The following is a 15,451-nucleotide window of genomic DNA, read 5'->3' on the forward strand; positions in this document are numbered from 1 at the left end:
CTGTTCCTGTCCCACCTGTGCTGCCCGAGGTGGGGTGTGGAGGGATGGCATCATCCTGCACCGTGTGCCCTCAGCCTGGTTCCTTGCACTGGGCACTGAGGGATGGAGCTGGATCCACCCCAGAGTCCTGAAAGGGAATTCAGCCCCCAGGTGCAGTGTGTCCATTCCCACTGGGGTTTCTCTCTGGAAAAGGCTCCTCTCGAGCTGTGACCATTAAGGGAAGCAGCTCTGAGTGAGTGGAACTGCCCAGAGGGAGAGCTGGGGCACCTGTTGGTGCTGCTGCGGTGGGGTCACCCCGGCCAGGGCACCTCCAGCCAGTCCCACACTGCTCTCCCTGCATTCCAGACTGGGGGGACTGGCTGAGAATTGCTGATTGATCCGTGGTGAAGGCCAGATGCTTCATTATCCACTCTAGCTGGTTTTTCATCTTCCAAGTTGCCGCTTGCTACCGTGGCACCGTGTTAAATAATTAAGCGCTAAACAAGGAGATTGCAGCACGGGAGAGCAGAGCTGCTGGATGGCCCTCAGAAAGCCCCTGTTTCAAAGGCTGCAGAGCCCATCCCTGCAGGAAGAGGGGCATAATTAACCCATCAAATGATCAGACACAGAGTTCCATCACTGCTGCTGCTGATTGTTCTGTGGGGACTCACGAGGCCGGGTCAGGTCTGCCCCATTCTGTTGCTTGCCCAGCTGGACTGAGGCAGAGCAACTGGGGCTGCTCTGGAAGGGATTTTGTACCTGTTTCCAGAAATCCTTGCTCAAGGTCACCTTCTGCAGCTGCTGTTCCTGGGCAGAGGAGGGAATCAGAGGAACGAAGGCACGAGACAACCCCAAGGAAGGAGCGGGGAGCGGCTCCCTCCAAAGCTATTAAGGAAGTTGGTCTTTTTCATTAATCACAGCCTCCCCAAGGAGCCTGCAGCAGCCAGGGTCTAAAGGTGCGCAGGCAGCCGCTTCTGTGATGATTTGGTTGATTGGAGCAAAATTAAAGCGTTCTGAAAGGATTTTTTGACTGGGAGAGCGGGGGCAGGCTGAGCCTTCTGCTGGGCTGGCTGGGGCTGGGGCTGCTGCTCTCAGGGAGGGCAGGGCTTTAATCAGCCTCTGTGCACAAAGAGTGGAGCAGCCAGCCCCATTCCCCTCGCTGTGAGCCCAGGCAGCAGTCAGAGCTGCTCCCCTTGGATGGACAGACAGGCTCTGTGTGGCCCCTGTGTGGCTGAGCGGGAGCACTTTGGTGACCAAGAACTCTCTCTGTGCCTGGAGCCTCACACTGGCACCTGGCCCTGGGGTGCTCTGTCACCCAAGGGTGTGTGGGAGTCACAGCACTGCCCCAGGGCTTTCTGTGCTGTGTTCAGGTCTGTGCCTGGGAACCTGTAAAGAAGAGAGCAGCAGAGGAGCAGCATTAAGGGGAGATGGTTTTTGTGTCCCCTCTCATCTGGAGCTGCTCTCTGTGTCTGGGGCACTGCCGTCACCACAGTGGTGGCACACAGCTCTGGAGGTGACCCTGTGCTGCCTGCCTCGAGCTGGGGCTGGCAGCACTCATTTCTCCTGGTGCTGGGCATCACGCTGGTGTTCAATGTTAGAATTGGGCTCCCTTTAGCTTGCACACCCCTCCAGAGCTGGAAGCACTCAGCCCCCAGGCTCACAGCCCGTAGTGCTGGAGTGATGTGAGGTGGGAACAGATTTGGGAAGGTCCTGGCAGGGCTCTGTGTTCCTGCTCACGCTCAGTCTAGGTGGGCTGAGCTCATGCATTAGGGAAGCTTGTGCCCTTCAAAGAAAGTCATTCCTTTTTCCAGCAGACACTGTTCAGTGGAGTAGCAGCTGTAACTCAGGGAAACATTTGGAGACAACAGCTTTCTTGCATTTTCTGGAGCATTTGAACTAATTTTGCACGGGTCCCCTGGCTCCTGTGTGCTCAGCATTCCCACATATTGACCATGAGCTTTTGTCCACCCCATTAGCAAATTTTAAAATGAAAAGACATTTCCAAAGCCTGGACAGGAGCTGGGTAGGAGCAGGGGTGTGAGAGTAGTTTGGCTGCTGGTTTGAGTTCTGCTTCTGTGCACAGGACAGTCTTGCTTGGAAGGAGGCAATCCAATCAAAACTTGGATTTTTGGTTTACTTACCACGAACTGGTCACTCCCCAGGACTACCAAGGCAAATCAGCTTCTCAGTGCAGGATGAGGATGGCACCTAATGGGAGTGTTGGGCAGGTCAGCAGGGCCATCCGTTGGCCTGATGAAGCATCCATGTAGGCATGGTGTTAAACACCATTGATATTCAGCCAGGCAATGTCCCCACGAGGATCAGGCTTCGAGTCGTTAGAGCAGAGCTGGGCACTGCAGCAGTAAATGAAGAGGAAAATTGAAGTAATGTTGTATTATAAATTTATGATTTCATCTGCCTGACTTTGAGAGCGCTGAGTGCTGGCGGTGCCAGCCGAGCCCCCGGGCAGCTTGGCTGCTGTCGGGCACTGCCAGGGCTGCCCTGGGGTCAGAGCCAGGGCCGTGCCAGGGCGGGCAGCAGCAGAGGGGGCATCCAAAGCACCTGGGCAGTGCCATCCCCACCGTGCTGGTCCGGCTGGGGACACAGGTACCACACCTGCAGAGCTCAGGTGCTGCCCAGCACCGTGCCCTGGCAGTTGAGAGCTGGCAGATCTGCTTCTGAACTGCCTGAGACAGAGCAAACTGAGTTCCTGCTCCTGGCAAGGAGAGAGGGGCTGCAGTGGACGCTGCAGAGTGATTTTTCAGGGGTGTTAATGGCGCTACTTACTTAGCGAACAATCCATTTATCAATAGCGTTGCTTAAAAAAAAAAAAGAAAGGAAAAAAGGTTTGTAAAGCTTAACTCTGAAAGATCTGACTTAATGACAGAGGTGATTAATTTCAGAGGGAATCCAGCTGTTGGGCTGTGCAAGGAGGGCTCAGCAGTGTGTGCATACCCTGGGTGTTGTGGGGCTGCCTTCCCTGGCACTGCCTAATCCCACATCAGAATTCACCCAGGCATTTTTATCTCCCACTTGTAGATTATGATTTATAGTGTGCTGCACGTATGTGTGGATCTGATCGGAAATGGAGGGGCTTGCTGCAGCAGGAGAGCAGCTGAGTGATGGATGGGTGTTACAGGATGGGCTCCAGCCCAGCTGCTGCCGACATTCCACTGGCTTCAGACAGCAGGACAGAACTTTTCCTGATGGGGTCTTGGTTTGGAGAGGCCTGGGCTGATGCTGAGGCTCATTCTGTAGTGTTCTGTGCCCTGGAATTGTACGGGGTGGTGCCTGCTGTTAGGAAAACTGAGTGAGGAAATGTTGAGGATCAGTGTGAGGTTAGGATTTTAGGAAACCCCCTGAGTGTACAGGACACCTTGGGACATTGAACATCCAGGTCAGAGCAAATAGCCCCTGTGGGACCAGAGGGAATGTCTTGGGGACGTTAAAACGGAGTGGCACAGTGTGTGACCCCAGGGCACGGTGTGTGACCCCAGGGCACGGTGTGTGACCAGGGCACGGTGTGTGACCCCAGGGCACCGTGTGTGACCCCAGGGCACGGTGTGTGACCAGGGCACTGTGTGTGACCCCAGGGCACGGTGTGTGACCAGGGCACGGTGTGTGACCAGGGCACCGTGTGTGACCCCAGGGCACGGTGTGTGACCCCAGGGCACGGTGTGTGACCAGGGCACCGTGTGTGACCCCAGGGCACTGTGTGTGACCCCAGGGCACGGTGTGTGACCCCAGGGCACGGTGTGTGACCCCGGGGCACCGTGTGTGACCCCAGGGCACCGTGTGTGACCCCAGGGCACCGTGTGTGACCCCAGGGCACCGTGTGTGACCCTAGGGCACAGTGTGTGACCCTAGGGCACGGTGTGTGACCCCAGGGCACGGTGTGTGACCAGGGCACGGTGTGTGACCAGGGCACCGTGTGTGACCAGAGCACCGTGTGTGACCAGGGCACGGTGTGTGACCCCAGGGCACGGTGTGTGACCAGGGCACGGTGTGTGACCAGGGCACGGTGTGTGTGACCAGGGCACCGTGTGTGACCAGGGCACCGTGTGTGACCCCAGGGCACCGTGTGTGACCCCAGGGCACCGTGTGTGACCAGGGCACCGTGTGTGACCAGGGCTGCTGCCAGCCTGCTCATGGCCAGGGCTCTGTGGGACATCCAGCACTTTCCGTCACAGGCAGGAGAGTGAAGCCAGCAGAGCTGCCACTTTGTGCCTTCGCTGTTTTATTCACGAAATGCTCTCCAGTGAGCTTTTCCCCTAATAAACCTCCCCGAGCTGCCCGAGGTCGGTGCTCTGCCTCAGAAGGGGCCTTCAGAAGCACCTCGGGCAGCTTCCTTTTACTTTCCTGAAAAATTAAAAGCTCTTTGACTCCCTGGCTCGTTTCTGCTGCCTCCAAGTCTTTGATGTGTTAACTGTTGTCCTTCACACTCCCGGGATAAAGAATTACTACTACCTTAATCTCCAACTGTCAATAGCTCTGAAGCAAAGTACATTCATTGTAAGCTCTCCAAATGTCAGAGCAAACCCGTGTTATGTGTTTAGCCTTAGCATTTGGCATTTACTCTTGCAGCTAACAAGTATGCACAGTCCTTGGGCTGCAGACACCAAAGTGCATGTTAATTACCAGAGTGACAGGGCTCCTGCTCGGAGCTGGGCCAGCTCGAGATGTTTCTATTCAGGATAATGATGAAACCTCTCTGCAGTTTGGCATGAGCAGAATAAATCGGATTTTTTAATACCCTCCGTAAAATTGGGTCTCACCCATCCTCCCTGTCATTGTGCATTGTGTTAAAAAACAAACAAACAAAAAAAAGCCTTCAAAAAAACCCCTTCATTAATCCTCAAACTTCTCTCTTTTTTTTTTCTTGTTTTTTTTACGTGTCTGTGATCAAGGTTACCCGAATTTTGTTGCAACATATGGCCGAGGATATCCTGGATTTGCCCCAAGTTACAGTTATCAGTTCCCAGGTATGTACATTTCATTTGCAGATATGCTTTATTTCCCCTCTTTCCTTCTTTTTTTCGTTTTTTTGGGTTTTTTTCCTTTTTTTATTAAGTCTGTAGCTGCAAGCTGAGACAGGCAAGTCTGCAGGGAGCATCTCACACAACAGCAATTTTTATTTTTTTTTTACTATTTTAAAATAGACTTTTATAGCGACATATCACATTTTTTTTTCCTGATGTATAAATTGGTACTGGTTATTTGAAAACAAACTTTTTAAATTAAAAGCATAAAAGCAAGAGAGATCACTGGAGAGAGCTGTCCCCCTCCCTTTGCTGGGTTTTTCCTTCCTAGAGCTGCACACAGACATGCACACGCACACAGGGACCTGCACAGTGCTGGCTGGGGTAAGTGAACGTGCACTGCTGAGTGCACAGCCCACCCTGCTGGGGCTGGGGTCTCTCCCTCCCAGGAGCAGGTGTGTGGGGCTGGCCCTGGGGCTGGTTCAGATCCCCCTGCCCTCGCCTCGGGGGGATTCAGGTGATGGAAGCACAGGCAGGATGGTTTGGGCTGGAAGGGACCCCCAGAGGTCCAGGCCTGCAGTGAGCAGGGGCAGCTTCCACTGGGTCAGGCTGCTGAGAGCCCTGTCCAGCCTGGCCTTGAGCACTTCAGGGATGGGGCATCCCACAAACCCATCCAGAATCCAGATGTGCCCTTCCAGCACATCCTGCAGTGGGCTGGCTCCACACAGGGCTCGGGGGTTCCTTTCACCCCAGGGCTCTCCCAGGCAGCTTTGCTGTTTGTGGCTGAGCAGGGAGGGAATCCAGCAGCTCCCAGGAAGGGTCTCTAGGGTGCCTGAGGATGTGGACAGTGCAGGCTGCACCTGGGGCAAACGTGTGTGCAGCCCTGGGTCATCAGGATGAGACCCTGCTGTGGAAAAATGCAGATTGTTGTCATCTGTAGGGTGAGCAGTGTCCTTGGGATGGGGTTATGGTGCGGCTGTTTCTTGCAGGACTGCTGACACCGAGGGGAACAGCCCTGTGAGGGTTTGTTTATTTGAATTCACAAATGCCAGGGCTCGTCTGGAAGCTGAGCCACCTCTTCCCACCTGTGGTACATCTTGGACTGAAACAGCTGGGGTGTCAGGCATTCAGCAGAGCTGCTGGGGTGGCACAGGGCTGGTGGGGACAAGGCAGCTGTCCCCAGGTGCAGGTGACACCAGCTCTGGTTCCTCTGGAACCAACGGGACAGTCTGGTCTGGCAGGAGCTGGGGGTGAGAGGAGGCTTCAGCAGGTGTTTGTGTGTTGTGTCAGGCTCTGCCTGCTCACAGTTCCATGGACCAGCTGGTTCATACAGAGGCACTGAAGGAGAGACTCCTTTGATAGGTTTAATGTCAGAAATCTGCAGAGGTTAGATGAGTTTAATTACAAACATGTCTAAAGCGACCGTGTTTGCTCACTGACAGCAAAGGCACCCTTTGGCTTGACCCCTCCTTAGACGTATTTTTGTTCAGGGCCTGTTTTTACCAAAGCAGGAGTTCCAGTTACTGCCTGGTTATTTTCAGTCTCCTGCAGAGGATGAATATGGAAGATAAATCCAGGTGTGTTGTCCCCACAGAAAGCTGTGTGTCAGTGCAGGAGAGCAGGAGATGCTCAGGGCCCTGTCTCACCTTGCTGAGCTCCTCTGCTCCCCTCCCAACTGGATCAGTTCCTCCTTAGCAGCAGGCAGAAGCTGTCCAGAGTTGTTGGGAGTTTCTCAGGTGGTTTGGGCTCAGGTCTCCACAATCACAGCCCGTTGGCTGGAGGTGTGGGGTGGGGAATGGTGCAGCAGCAGGATGGGCTGTCCCCGGTGCTGGGGATGGGGCAGGATGGGCTGTCCCTGCTGCTGCAGTGTTTGGGGCAGAGAGCCCAGTGCCACAGGGCACAGCCTGGCACCAGGGAGCCTCTCAGGAGCAGGGCAGGAGGGAGGTGTCAGGTTTAAACCTCAGTGTTGTGATTTGGAAGGAGAAGGACTTGGCTGTTTCTGCAGGAGCATCCTGGCTCTGAGAGCTTCCCCTGCCTCCTGCCCTGGTGGTGCAGGCCCAGTACAAATACACAGGAAAATGTTCAGCCACACTCTGGGCTGCTCCCAGGAGCTCTGCCACGACCCACCTGTTTGCATTCCCATCGCCTTGTCCCTGTCCCTCAGGGGCTGTCCCATGTCCTCTCCCATGGAATGGGACAGCCCCTGGCCCAGGGACAAGGCACACACCCCTTTGGCAACTGCTCTATCTCCTCCTATCCCATTGCTCCTCCCAGCCCTTCCTCGTGCAGTACATTGCCTCTTTTATTTTTTATTTTAATTGCAATCATCCCCTTTCTGTGTATCTTCTTTTTTTTTTTTTTTTTTTTTTTATTTCTGGGACTTATCTTTTCAGTTTAATCTATTAATTTCTGTTCTTATTTCACTTTGCAGACTATTTGCCGATTTCACAAGACATAATTTTTATCAACTAGTTCTTAAAGATGCATAACAAATTAATCGGGGTTTACTACAGTGCTAATGAGAGAGAGACAGAGAAAGCCTGGGTGGTCCATGTTTAATATCAATGTCCACTGAAAAATTGCTGCTCTTACTGGCTGGTTTGATTGACTGGACTTTTTATTTTATTTTTATTTTTTTAAAGGCTCCATATCCTCACTGCTTTGAGTTTGCTTTTTATTTTTTTTATTTTTTTTTCCTCTGCTTTGTTATGAGTTTTTAATGCCCACTTGGAATGTAACTCACAAGGACGGGGTCAGGGGCGTTCCGAAGGCATGACTTCTCACAAACTTCTTAGAAATCATTTTATTGACCCAGCAAGGAGGACGATTGGGTTGATTTGGTCTCACAGACAGCCCCAGAGAGAGTGGCCGGTGCTCTTTAACATGGTGACATCCAGCAGTGGCACAAACCCCACCCCGAGGGGCGTCCCCTGTCCCTGGCAGGGCTGTGGTCCCCAGCTGTGCCACCCCTCTGTGTGTCACAGCCCCACACCTGCCCCATTGGCCTGGGGCTCTTTGGGAGCTGCCCCACCACAGCAGGGCCATGTGAGAGGGGCTCAGGGCTGCTGCTGCCCCCGCAGCATTCCTGCCCCAGAGCAGGGCCTGGGGCAGTGGGAGCTGTCCCTGCCATGGCAGCCTGGCACTGGGTGAGCTTTGAGGTCCCTTCCAACCCAACCCAGTCTGGGTTTCTCTGATTCTTTGATCTGACTCTGACCAGCGATGGTCCTGCACACTCCCTGCAGCTGCTTCTCCTTCCAAACTTTGCTTGCAAATCATGGGCAAATTTCCTAAATTGTGGCCAAGCTTTCCCTGCTTCAGCTGCGTCGCCCTGCGCCTCCTCATCCCCACGCACGTGGCAGGAGAGCTGCACGCCTCCATCCATTGGCTTTGTTTAACAGGACCAGATTCTGGACTTCTGGGTAGAAAACACCATTCTCTTTAAATTCTGCTCTTCCTGAAGTGTTGCTACCCATTGGATAAGTTTGTGAGAAGTATGGTGCATGCTTACAGTAGAACTGTAATGCATTTTAATGTTTGTTAATCCACTTGTTTAAAATGTCAGTGTCAAAGGCTCTACAATCCATGGCTGTGCTGTTCATTTCATTAAAGATGCTTGATGTAATACTTGGGTAGTTTTCTTTTGACTTTTCTGCAGGCAATAGCTTTTTTTAATCTGTATGGCTTCTTATTATTTTGTTTGGGGTTTTTTGCTATGAATTGCTTTGCTTTTGTGAACTTGTCTTAGTGTGCATGATTTGCAAACATTTCAGCTATTGTGAATTTTCTCATTTTTTGTAAATAGTCCATCTGTGCTTTTCTTTTTTTTTCTTTTTTTTTCCTTTTTTTTCTTTTTTATGACTTTTTTTCCTGTAAGTAACTGAGGTAGAAAATAATAATAAATTGTTTACAAAGGATCTGCTGTGTTGCTGCTCTCTTAGCTTGCAATTTTAATATTTTGGTTTGGACACCCCAAATAACCAGTACCAATGACAGTTGAATAAAAGAATAAAATCATCACTCAAAACGTGTGACCCACTGTTTGAAGAACCTGCAGAGGAACAGTTGCATGCAAGGTGTGTTTACAGCAAAAATTATACCCAAAAAAAAGACAAAATGCACTCCTAACTAGGGGAGAGGAAATTGCAGCATCCCCCTGGTCCTCCACACTGTGGTGGGATGTTCTGCACTGTCCTTTATCCCAGTTATATTTTCTCCCATCATCACCTGAGTGCTTGGGGACTGTCGAAGTTTCATAGAAGCCTTCAGGTTAGAAATTTAAATTATTTATTTTAATTAAGGGTTTGTTTGCTTGTATGTTTGTTAAAGCTTATTAAAACCTTTGTATATGGTGAGAGGTGAGGAAAACAAATATTTTCACAAACTTTGCAGAGCTCAGGGAAATAGATTTGCTTATTAATACTGGTGCTGCAAAGGCCATGGGCTCAGCCTTGGGTCACGCTCCTGCAGTGCCTGGGGCAGTGGAAATGCAGCACAGGATGGTTCAAAGTCTCAAACTGATGGGGTTTGTTACTGTGAGAGCATTTAAACCAACTTTCTGTTGAGCTTAATTGAGTTTCTCTCCCTTTGCCAGTCCCACAGTGTTCAGCCATCAGCGTGGGCAGGGAGGTATCCTATGTACAGTTATGTGTGGTGCTCCCCTAGGAGGGAAGAACTAGAAAATAGGAATTTTCCAGAAACTGGTGCCAAAGATAAGAGGGATTGTTATGTTGTGCTCAAGGCTTCTTTGTCATGGTGTCTTGAGAGGAGGAGGAGGAGAGGGGAGGAGGTTCCTGTGCCTGGGTTTAGGACACCCCGATGCAAGTTCTGCTGCACAGGTTCCCCCTGGTTAATCCCCTCAAAGGGGAGTGCAGTGGGGATGGACAGGGGTGTGGCTGCAGCATCCCAAAAGCCAGCCATTCCCCATTACAGTCTCACTGCAGTGCTGTAAAACACCAGCCTGGGGCATGGGGTGCTTCATGTCCCCAGGACACACTGCCCTGCGCTGGGGCACCCAGTCTCCTGCTCTGGTGGGTAAAGGGATTTCAAAGTGCAGCCTGCCCATGGCTTCTGTACCCACAGGGAGTGAGGATGTGTGTATTAATAGGGGTCAGCTCTGTAAAGCACTCTTCAAGCACTGTTACACAAGTGTGAGGCTTGTAGAACATTTACTGATGGGAGCAGAGTTTGTCTGCTCGTGGTACTGGAATGATCAAACGTAACGCTCAGAAGAGGAGGACCTGGTGGCAGCTGCAAAATGTGAGGACGAAATGTAAAACCTATTTTAAATTGTTCAGTTAGTTAAGCCTTGTACCAGCGAGAGACGTGGAACAGAGCTGGAGATTTTTCTCACTCCTTTGTCTAACCCTTTCTTAACTGCTTAAGCCTGCTCTGCTGTCCCCTGCCCTGCATGCCTTGTTTGAGCACATCACTGCATCTGCATGGCATCACTGCTTTACAGAGTGCATTGGGAGTCTGTTGGAACCACCTGAGTTACCTCTTCCCACCTCTCCATTTCAGCCTCCAGCCCTGAAAACAAAGCCTTTAGACTGGACCTGGTTTAAAATTAAGCTTTTGGGTGTTGTGCTGAGGAGGGGCCGTTCCCATTGCAGGCGCATCCCTGGAGGGAGGAGCAGCTGGAGCTGCAGACAGCAAACTGAGAAATTAATATAGCAGAGCCCATAAATCTCCAGACAGAAGGTTCTCCTTCAAGTTCTGCTTAGATTATTGTGTTTTCTTGCAGGAAGAAATGGTCTCTAGAGGTGTTCTCTGATTCTGAGCAGAGCTGAAGCACCTTTGCCTTTAAGGCACGGTTTTTCTGAGAAAAGCTGTGGATTTTCATGTTGCAGAGAATTGTGTGAAAGGCTCTTTTCATCTTCTATTTCCCCCTACCCCTTAAAGTAACCTTATTGTGAGATTTAGGGTGAGATTTTCCAGAGAGAAGCTGTTGGTCTGTGCTGATGGTCTGGCTCCCAGCACAGTCAGTGGCAGCAGAGCATGGCTGGTGACAGTGGAGCCTGTCCCCTTTTCCTGCCCCATCCTCTCAGTGTGAGTGAGGCTGCTCTGGAGGTTTGGCTGTATATCATGTCTGGCTGAGGCCCAAAACTGCCCAGGTCCTTCATTAGACTTTTCTCCACTTATAACTTGAATAACTGAGAAATAAGAACATCTTGAATGTTGAGCACTGATTGTCCTGTTCTCGGCTGCTCACTGATCTGTGCCTGGTGTTAGAGGCTTTAAAACTTGAGGTTCATTGCCCTGAAAATGAGTGATCCTGAAGGTGCAGGGAGGAGAGAAAGGGAAAAGAACCAAAGCTGCTGGTGTCTGTAGAGCTCAGTGTGTTTTGGGGCGATGGATTCAGCTGAGAACAGGCCACAGCTGCAGTGACCAGGAGGGTTAATGAGAGCAATTATTCACAAGAGTAAAGAGGCGTAACACAAACACTGGTGTGTGCAGGAAAACATGGATAACCCTGCAGGAGGAGGAGTGTGCTCTGGTAGTGCCCATCCTGCCCCAGGGAGTTCTGTGTCCGAGCACCATGGCTCCCCTGCCCTGTGCCTCTGCAGAGACAAATGGTAACTAAAGCTGTCCAAAACTGGGGCTGGGGTTACAAAGAAGTGGACAAGATGTGTCTCCTTACAGCACAGAAACATTCAAATGTGAATGTTTTAGCAGTAGGTTTCCAGCTGGCCATTGAGGAGCGTCCAGGCCCTGCCTTGCCCAGGAGCAGTGCTGGTAGTTGCTGCAGCAATGCCTTGAAGATCTCTGGGCTCAGCATCCCAATCTCTCCTGTGACCTCTTTCTTAATATGGATTAATTAATTAATTATGGAATGCCAGTGGCAGCTCTGCAGTGGGGCCCTGGGAAGGTCCCTGTCTGCCAGTGATGGCTGTGCTGGATGAGCTGCATGTGAGTGGTGAAGAGTTCCCCACCCTCTGGTAACCTTGTCCTGTGATTTACTGCCTTCTCTTTTATGAAGTTGCCTCTTTGTGTTGAATTTTTTTCAGCTTCAGCCTCCAGACACGAGTTCTTTTTATGCCTTTGTTCATCATCAAGGACCTGTCTTTAAATAATACTTACCCAGGTAGTTTGGATCATTCATAAAAATTGAGACAAGCAGCTTAACCAAACAGCTCATTTTCTTTACCATCAGAGCAGCAGAAATGAGGCTTGAAGCAAATCAGTGCCACGTTGCTGAACTCCAGATAGGTGCCTTAATGTGCTTCCATCTACCCTGCCCTTGTTCATCCAGCAGCAGGTGACTGAAATGCAGAAATTCAGAGCTGCTGAGCTGGGGCCAGTGAGCTCCTGCCTCTGCAGCCTTCCTTGCCTTTGCACTTAACCTGTTGATTAAAAATCTGTGATCAGTGTTTGGCTTTGGCCTTTAAAGTGAGTGGTAGTGAGTCCAAAGGAGGCCACCAGGATATGAAAGGGATGGAGCACCTCTCCTGCAGGGAAAGACTGGGAGGATTGGAATTATTCATCCTGGAGTAGAGAAGGCTTCAGGGCAGCCTACAGGAAAGATGGAGACAGACTATTAACAAGGGCCTGGAGGGACAGGACAGGGAGGAAAGGCTTCAAACTGCCAGGGGGCAGGGTTAGGTTGGGTGTTGGATGTTGATAACCTAAACCAGCTACCAGCTTTTGCTTCTTGGTTTGTGGTTTTATGAATAAGTAGCTTTTTTTAAAACAAACTGTTTGCCTTTGAGAAGTTTCCCAGTTTTCAGTGTAGTGAAATAACTGCAAAAGGGTTATTGCACTTGAAATGCCACAGAATGATAATTTGGGGACAAACAAAGCTTTGTCTCACTGATGCATGAAGTAATTACTGGGCAGAAATGCACCATTCTCCTCCTAAAAGGATCACGGCCTGAGAGTCCCAACAGCTGAAAAATGGGTCATTTACTGTACATAAAGTGGAAGTGCCAAATTCTGAATGAACTATATTTGGGATTTATTGTTTTGTTGAAGTTCCAGAATGGGAATATTTGCTCAGCATAAGATCCATCTGCAGACAGACATGGAGGGTATCAGACCTGGTGCAGCTGTGCCCTGGATGGTGCAGGGGCTCTGGGATGAGGGTCCACGATGCACATGGATGTGTGTTCTGGATGAAATTCCCTGATTTGCTGGGAGAGATTTTAACAAGGTTGATGTAAGCCAGTGGAAAAAGACAAAGGGAAGCACTTCAGGGTCTGTTTCAGTACAGGAGTCAGAGCCGGTTTGGAGATACTGGAAGTGTTAATAGAATTGATCAGAGCCTTAGGAAAGCACTGTCCTCTTTCCCTGGAGCTCTGCCCTGCTCTGCTGGGCGCTGTTCCTCAGCTGTGCTGGGATGGAGAAAGCCTCATAGACCCTGCAAACTTTGAGAAAGCTTCATAGAGTCTGCAATCAAATCCCAAGGAGTTAATTGCTACTAAACCGTGGTAATGAGTTGTGAATGATGTGGTAGAACCCCGATCTTTGATCAGTTCTAGGGAACATTTGATTTCTCTGGGTGTATGTTCTTCTCTAAATATTCAGCACTGAGTTCTTCATCTCAACCTTGGAGTAGTAGCAGGTTTTTTTTCTTTCTCATTTGTGTTTCCTTATAGAAAGGGAGGGGGAGTGTGAGACAGAGAGCCTGGAAGATGAAGGGTTTAAACATAAAGGGATTGTTTTGGGATGGAGCTTTCCCTTGTGTGTGTTCACCATTAAAGACGACATTTTTGCCCGGTAAATTGGACCCACGCCTGCCTGCCTTCAAAAAAAACTTACCAGGCTCTTCTGCTTCATGGTTTTGAGTCTCTGATACTTTTGAAATGAAGCCTAAAGATCCTCCAAAGAGGATAACACAGCCTAATGGAAAGAATAATGCAAGCGAGAACCCATCTGAAATGACAGCTGTGAGCCTGGTGCAGCTTCTCGGGCTGATCAAAGCTGCTGGGAACTCTGTGTGAAAGGGGGGGATCAGCCCCAGGAGCTCTGTGTGAAAAGGGGGGATCAGCCCCTGAGAACTGGGCTTGAAAAGGGGGGATCAGCCCCTGGGAATTCTCTGTGAAAAGGGGGGATCAGCCCCTGGGAACTCTGTGTGAAAAGGGGGGATCAGCCTCTGAGAACTGGGCTTGAAAAGGGGGGATCAGCCCCTGGGAATTCTCTGTGAAAAGGGGGGATCAGCCCCAGGAACTGGGCTTGAAAAGGGAGGATCAGCCCCTGGGAACTCAGTGTGAAAAAGGGGGATCAGCCCCTGGGAACTCAGTGTGAAAAAGGGGGATCAGCCCCTGGGAATTCATCTTCAAAAGGGGGGATCAGCCCCTGGGAACTGGGCTTGAAAAGGAGGGATCAGCCCCCCAGCTCCCTTCCCCACTCAGCCTGCACATGAATTCATATTCCAGCCTTTGCATTTCTCTCCTGGGGGATCCAGAGCCCCTCCTGCAGGGCTGGGGTTCAGGTCAGCACTGGGGAGCATCGGGGGTGTAAGGAGTGAAGTTCTGGGGGGCAAAGGAACCTCTGGGCTCGATGCCCTCAGCACAGGGACCCCCAAAAGAGCCAGCACAGACCAGTCTGGTGCTCGTGTGTGAGCACTCCAAACTCCCCATGAGCACAGAGCAACGGGGTTGCTGCTTAGGTGCAGTTTCATGGTGGCTTTTACTTAATTCTCTGTGCCTGTTCTCTGATTTTGGCTATTTTCTGAAGCCAGGTGGTGATTTGGGCATCTCAGCTTCCATTTCCTTGTTTTAAATCCCTTTGCTCGTTGCTGAAGTCTGAACATGCAACCTCGGGTGCCCAAGTGCTTTGGCCATTTAAGAAGAAATTCTTTGCATTATATTTTTTGATGTAAGGACTAATTTTGTGATGTGTCCCCTTTTTTGGGTTGATTCCTGTTGTCTGACTGGTTGTCAAGGATAGGGTTGTGTGTGCTTTGAGGATGCAAGATTTTTGGGGTCTGCAAAGGCTGATGAGAGCAGGAGTCAGTGATTTCCCTTAGAGCCAGAGCTGCAGGAAGGGGTGCAGATGGTTCTTGGGTTATTCCCTGGTAGCCAAGCCCAGGCTGGAGGGCAGGAGAACTCAGTGATTGAAGAAGGAATGGTCCCAGCAGAGCAGAGATCTGTGAGCCCCTAGAGCCCGTGTGAACACTGCCCTGCTCAGCAGCACTGTGCTTGCCAGATTTGTTCACAAAGCCCCTGGAAATGTGCTGAATCCTGGGCTCCCACTGCAGTGCCCAGAGCAGGGCACTGTGTGTGTGCTTCAGCCCCAGGTGCTGTGCAGGGCTGTGCCATCCTGGGATCCCCTTCTCCCAAACTCACCTTGGAGAGACAGCAACAGCCATGGACCGAGTCTGGGAGCTCAGGGCAAAGAACTTAACCCAGATCTGTCCATCTTCCCTCACTGCTTCACTGTTTAAAGTGAAACTATTGATGCAGGAAGCAGGAAAATTTATCTGTGAAGAATTGCACTTGGAACGCTGGTTTTGGCTCATTCTGAGCAATGAGAGAGCATGAAATTGCTGTGAATCC

General features: G+C 50.7%; 1 protein-coding gene across 15 annotated transcripts in view; it reads left to right on the top strand.

Annotated features, from left to right (window-relative positions):
* The window catches only part of MSI2 (musashi RNA binding protein 2), a 197,997-nt gene that overhangs the window by 155,053 nt on the left and 27,493 nt on the right, over positions 1-15,451 (top strand). For 14 of the 15 annotated variants that reach the window (XR_012583510.1, XR_012583511.1, XR_012583512.1 and 11 more), the window contains exon 10: positions 4,887-4,961. Coding sequence is in view for 12 of the 15 variants with exons in the window: in XM_074557074.1 (XP_074413175.1) it covers positions 4,887-4,961 (75 nt within the window). In the remaining 3 variants the exon portion in view is untranslated. Of the gene's footprint in view, positions 1-4,886; positions 4,962-7,389; positions 8,791-15,451 lie in introns of those variants that run through there. The other variant, XM_074557081.1, reaches the window with a different exon arrangement.

Source organism: Zonotrichia albicollis, chromosome 22 (assembly GCF_047830755.1).
Source record: "Zonotrichia albicollis isolate bZonAlb1 chromosome 22, bZonAlb1.hap1, whole genome shotgun sequence".
NCBI classification, from domain to species: domain Eukaryota; kingdom Metazoa; phylum Chordata; class Aves; order Passeriformes; family Passerellidae; genus Zonotrichia; species Zonotrichia albicollis.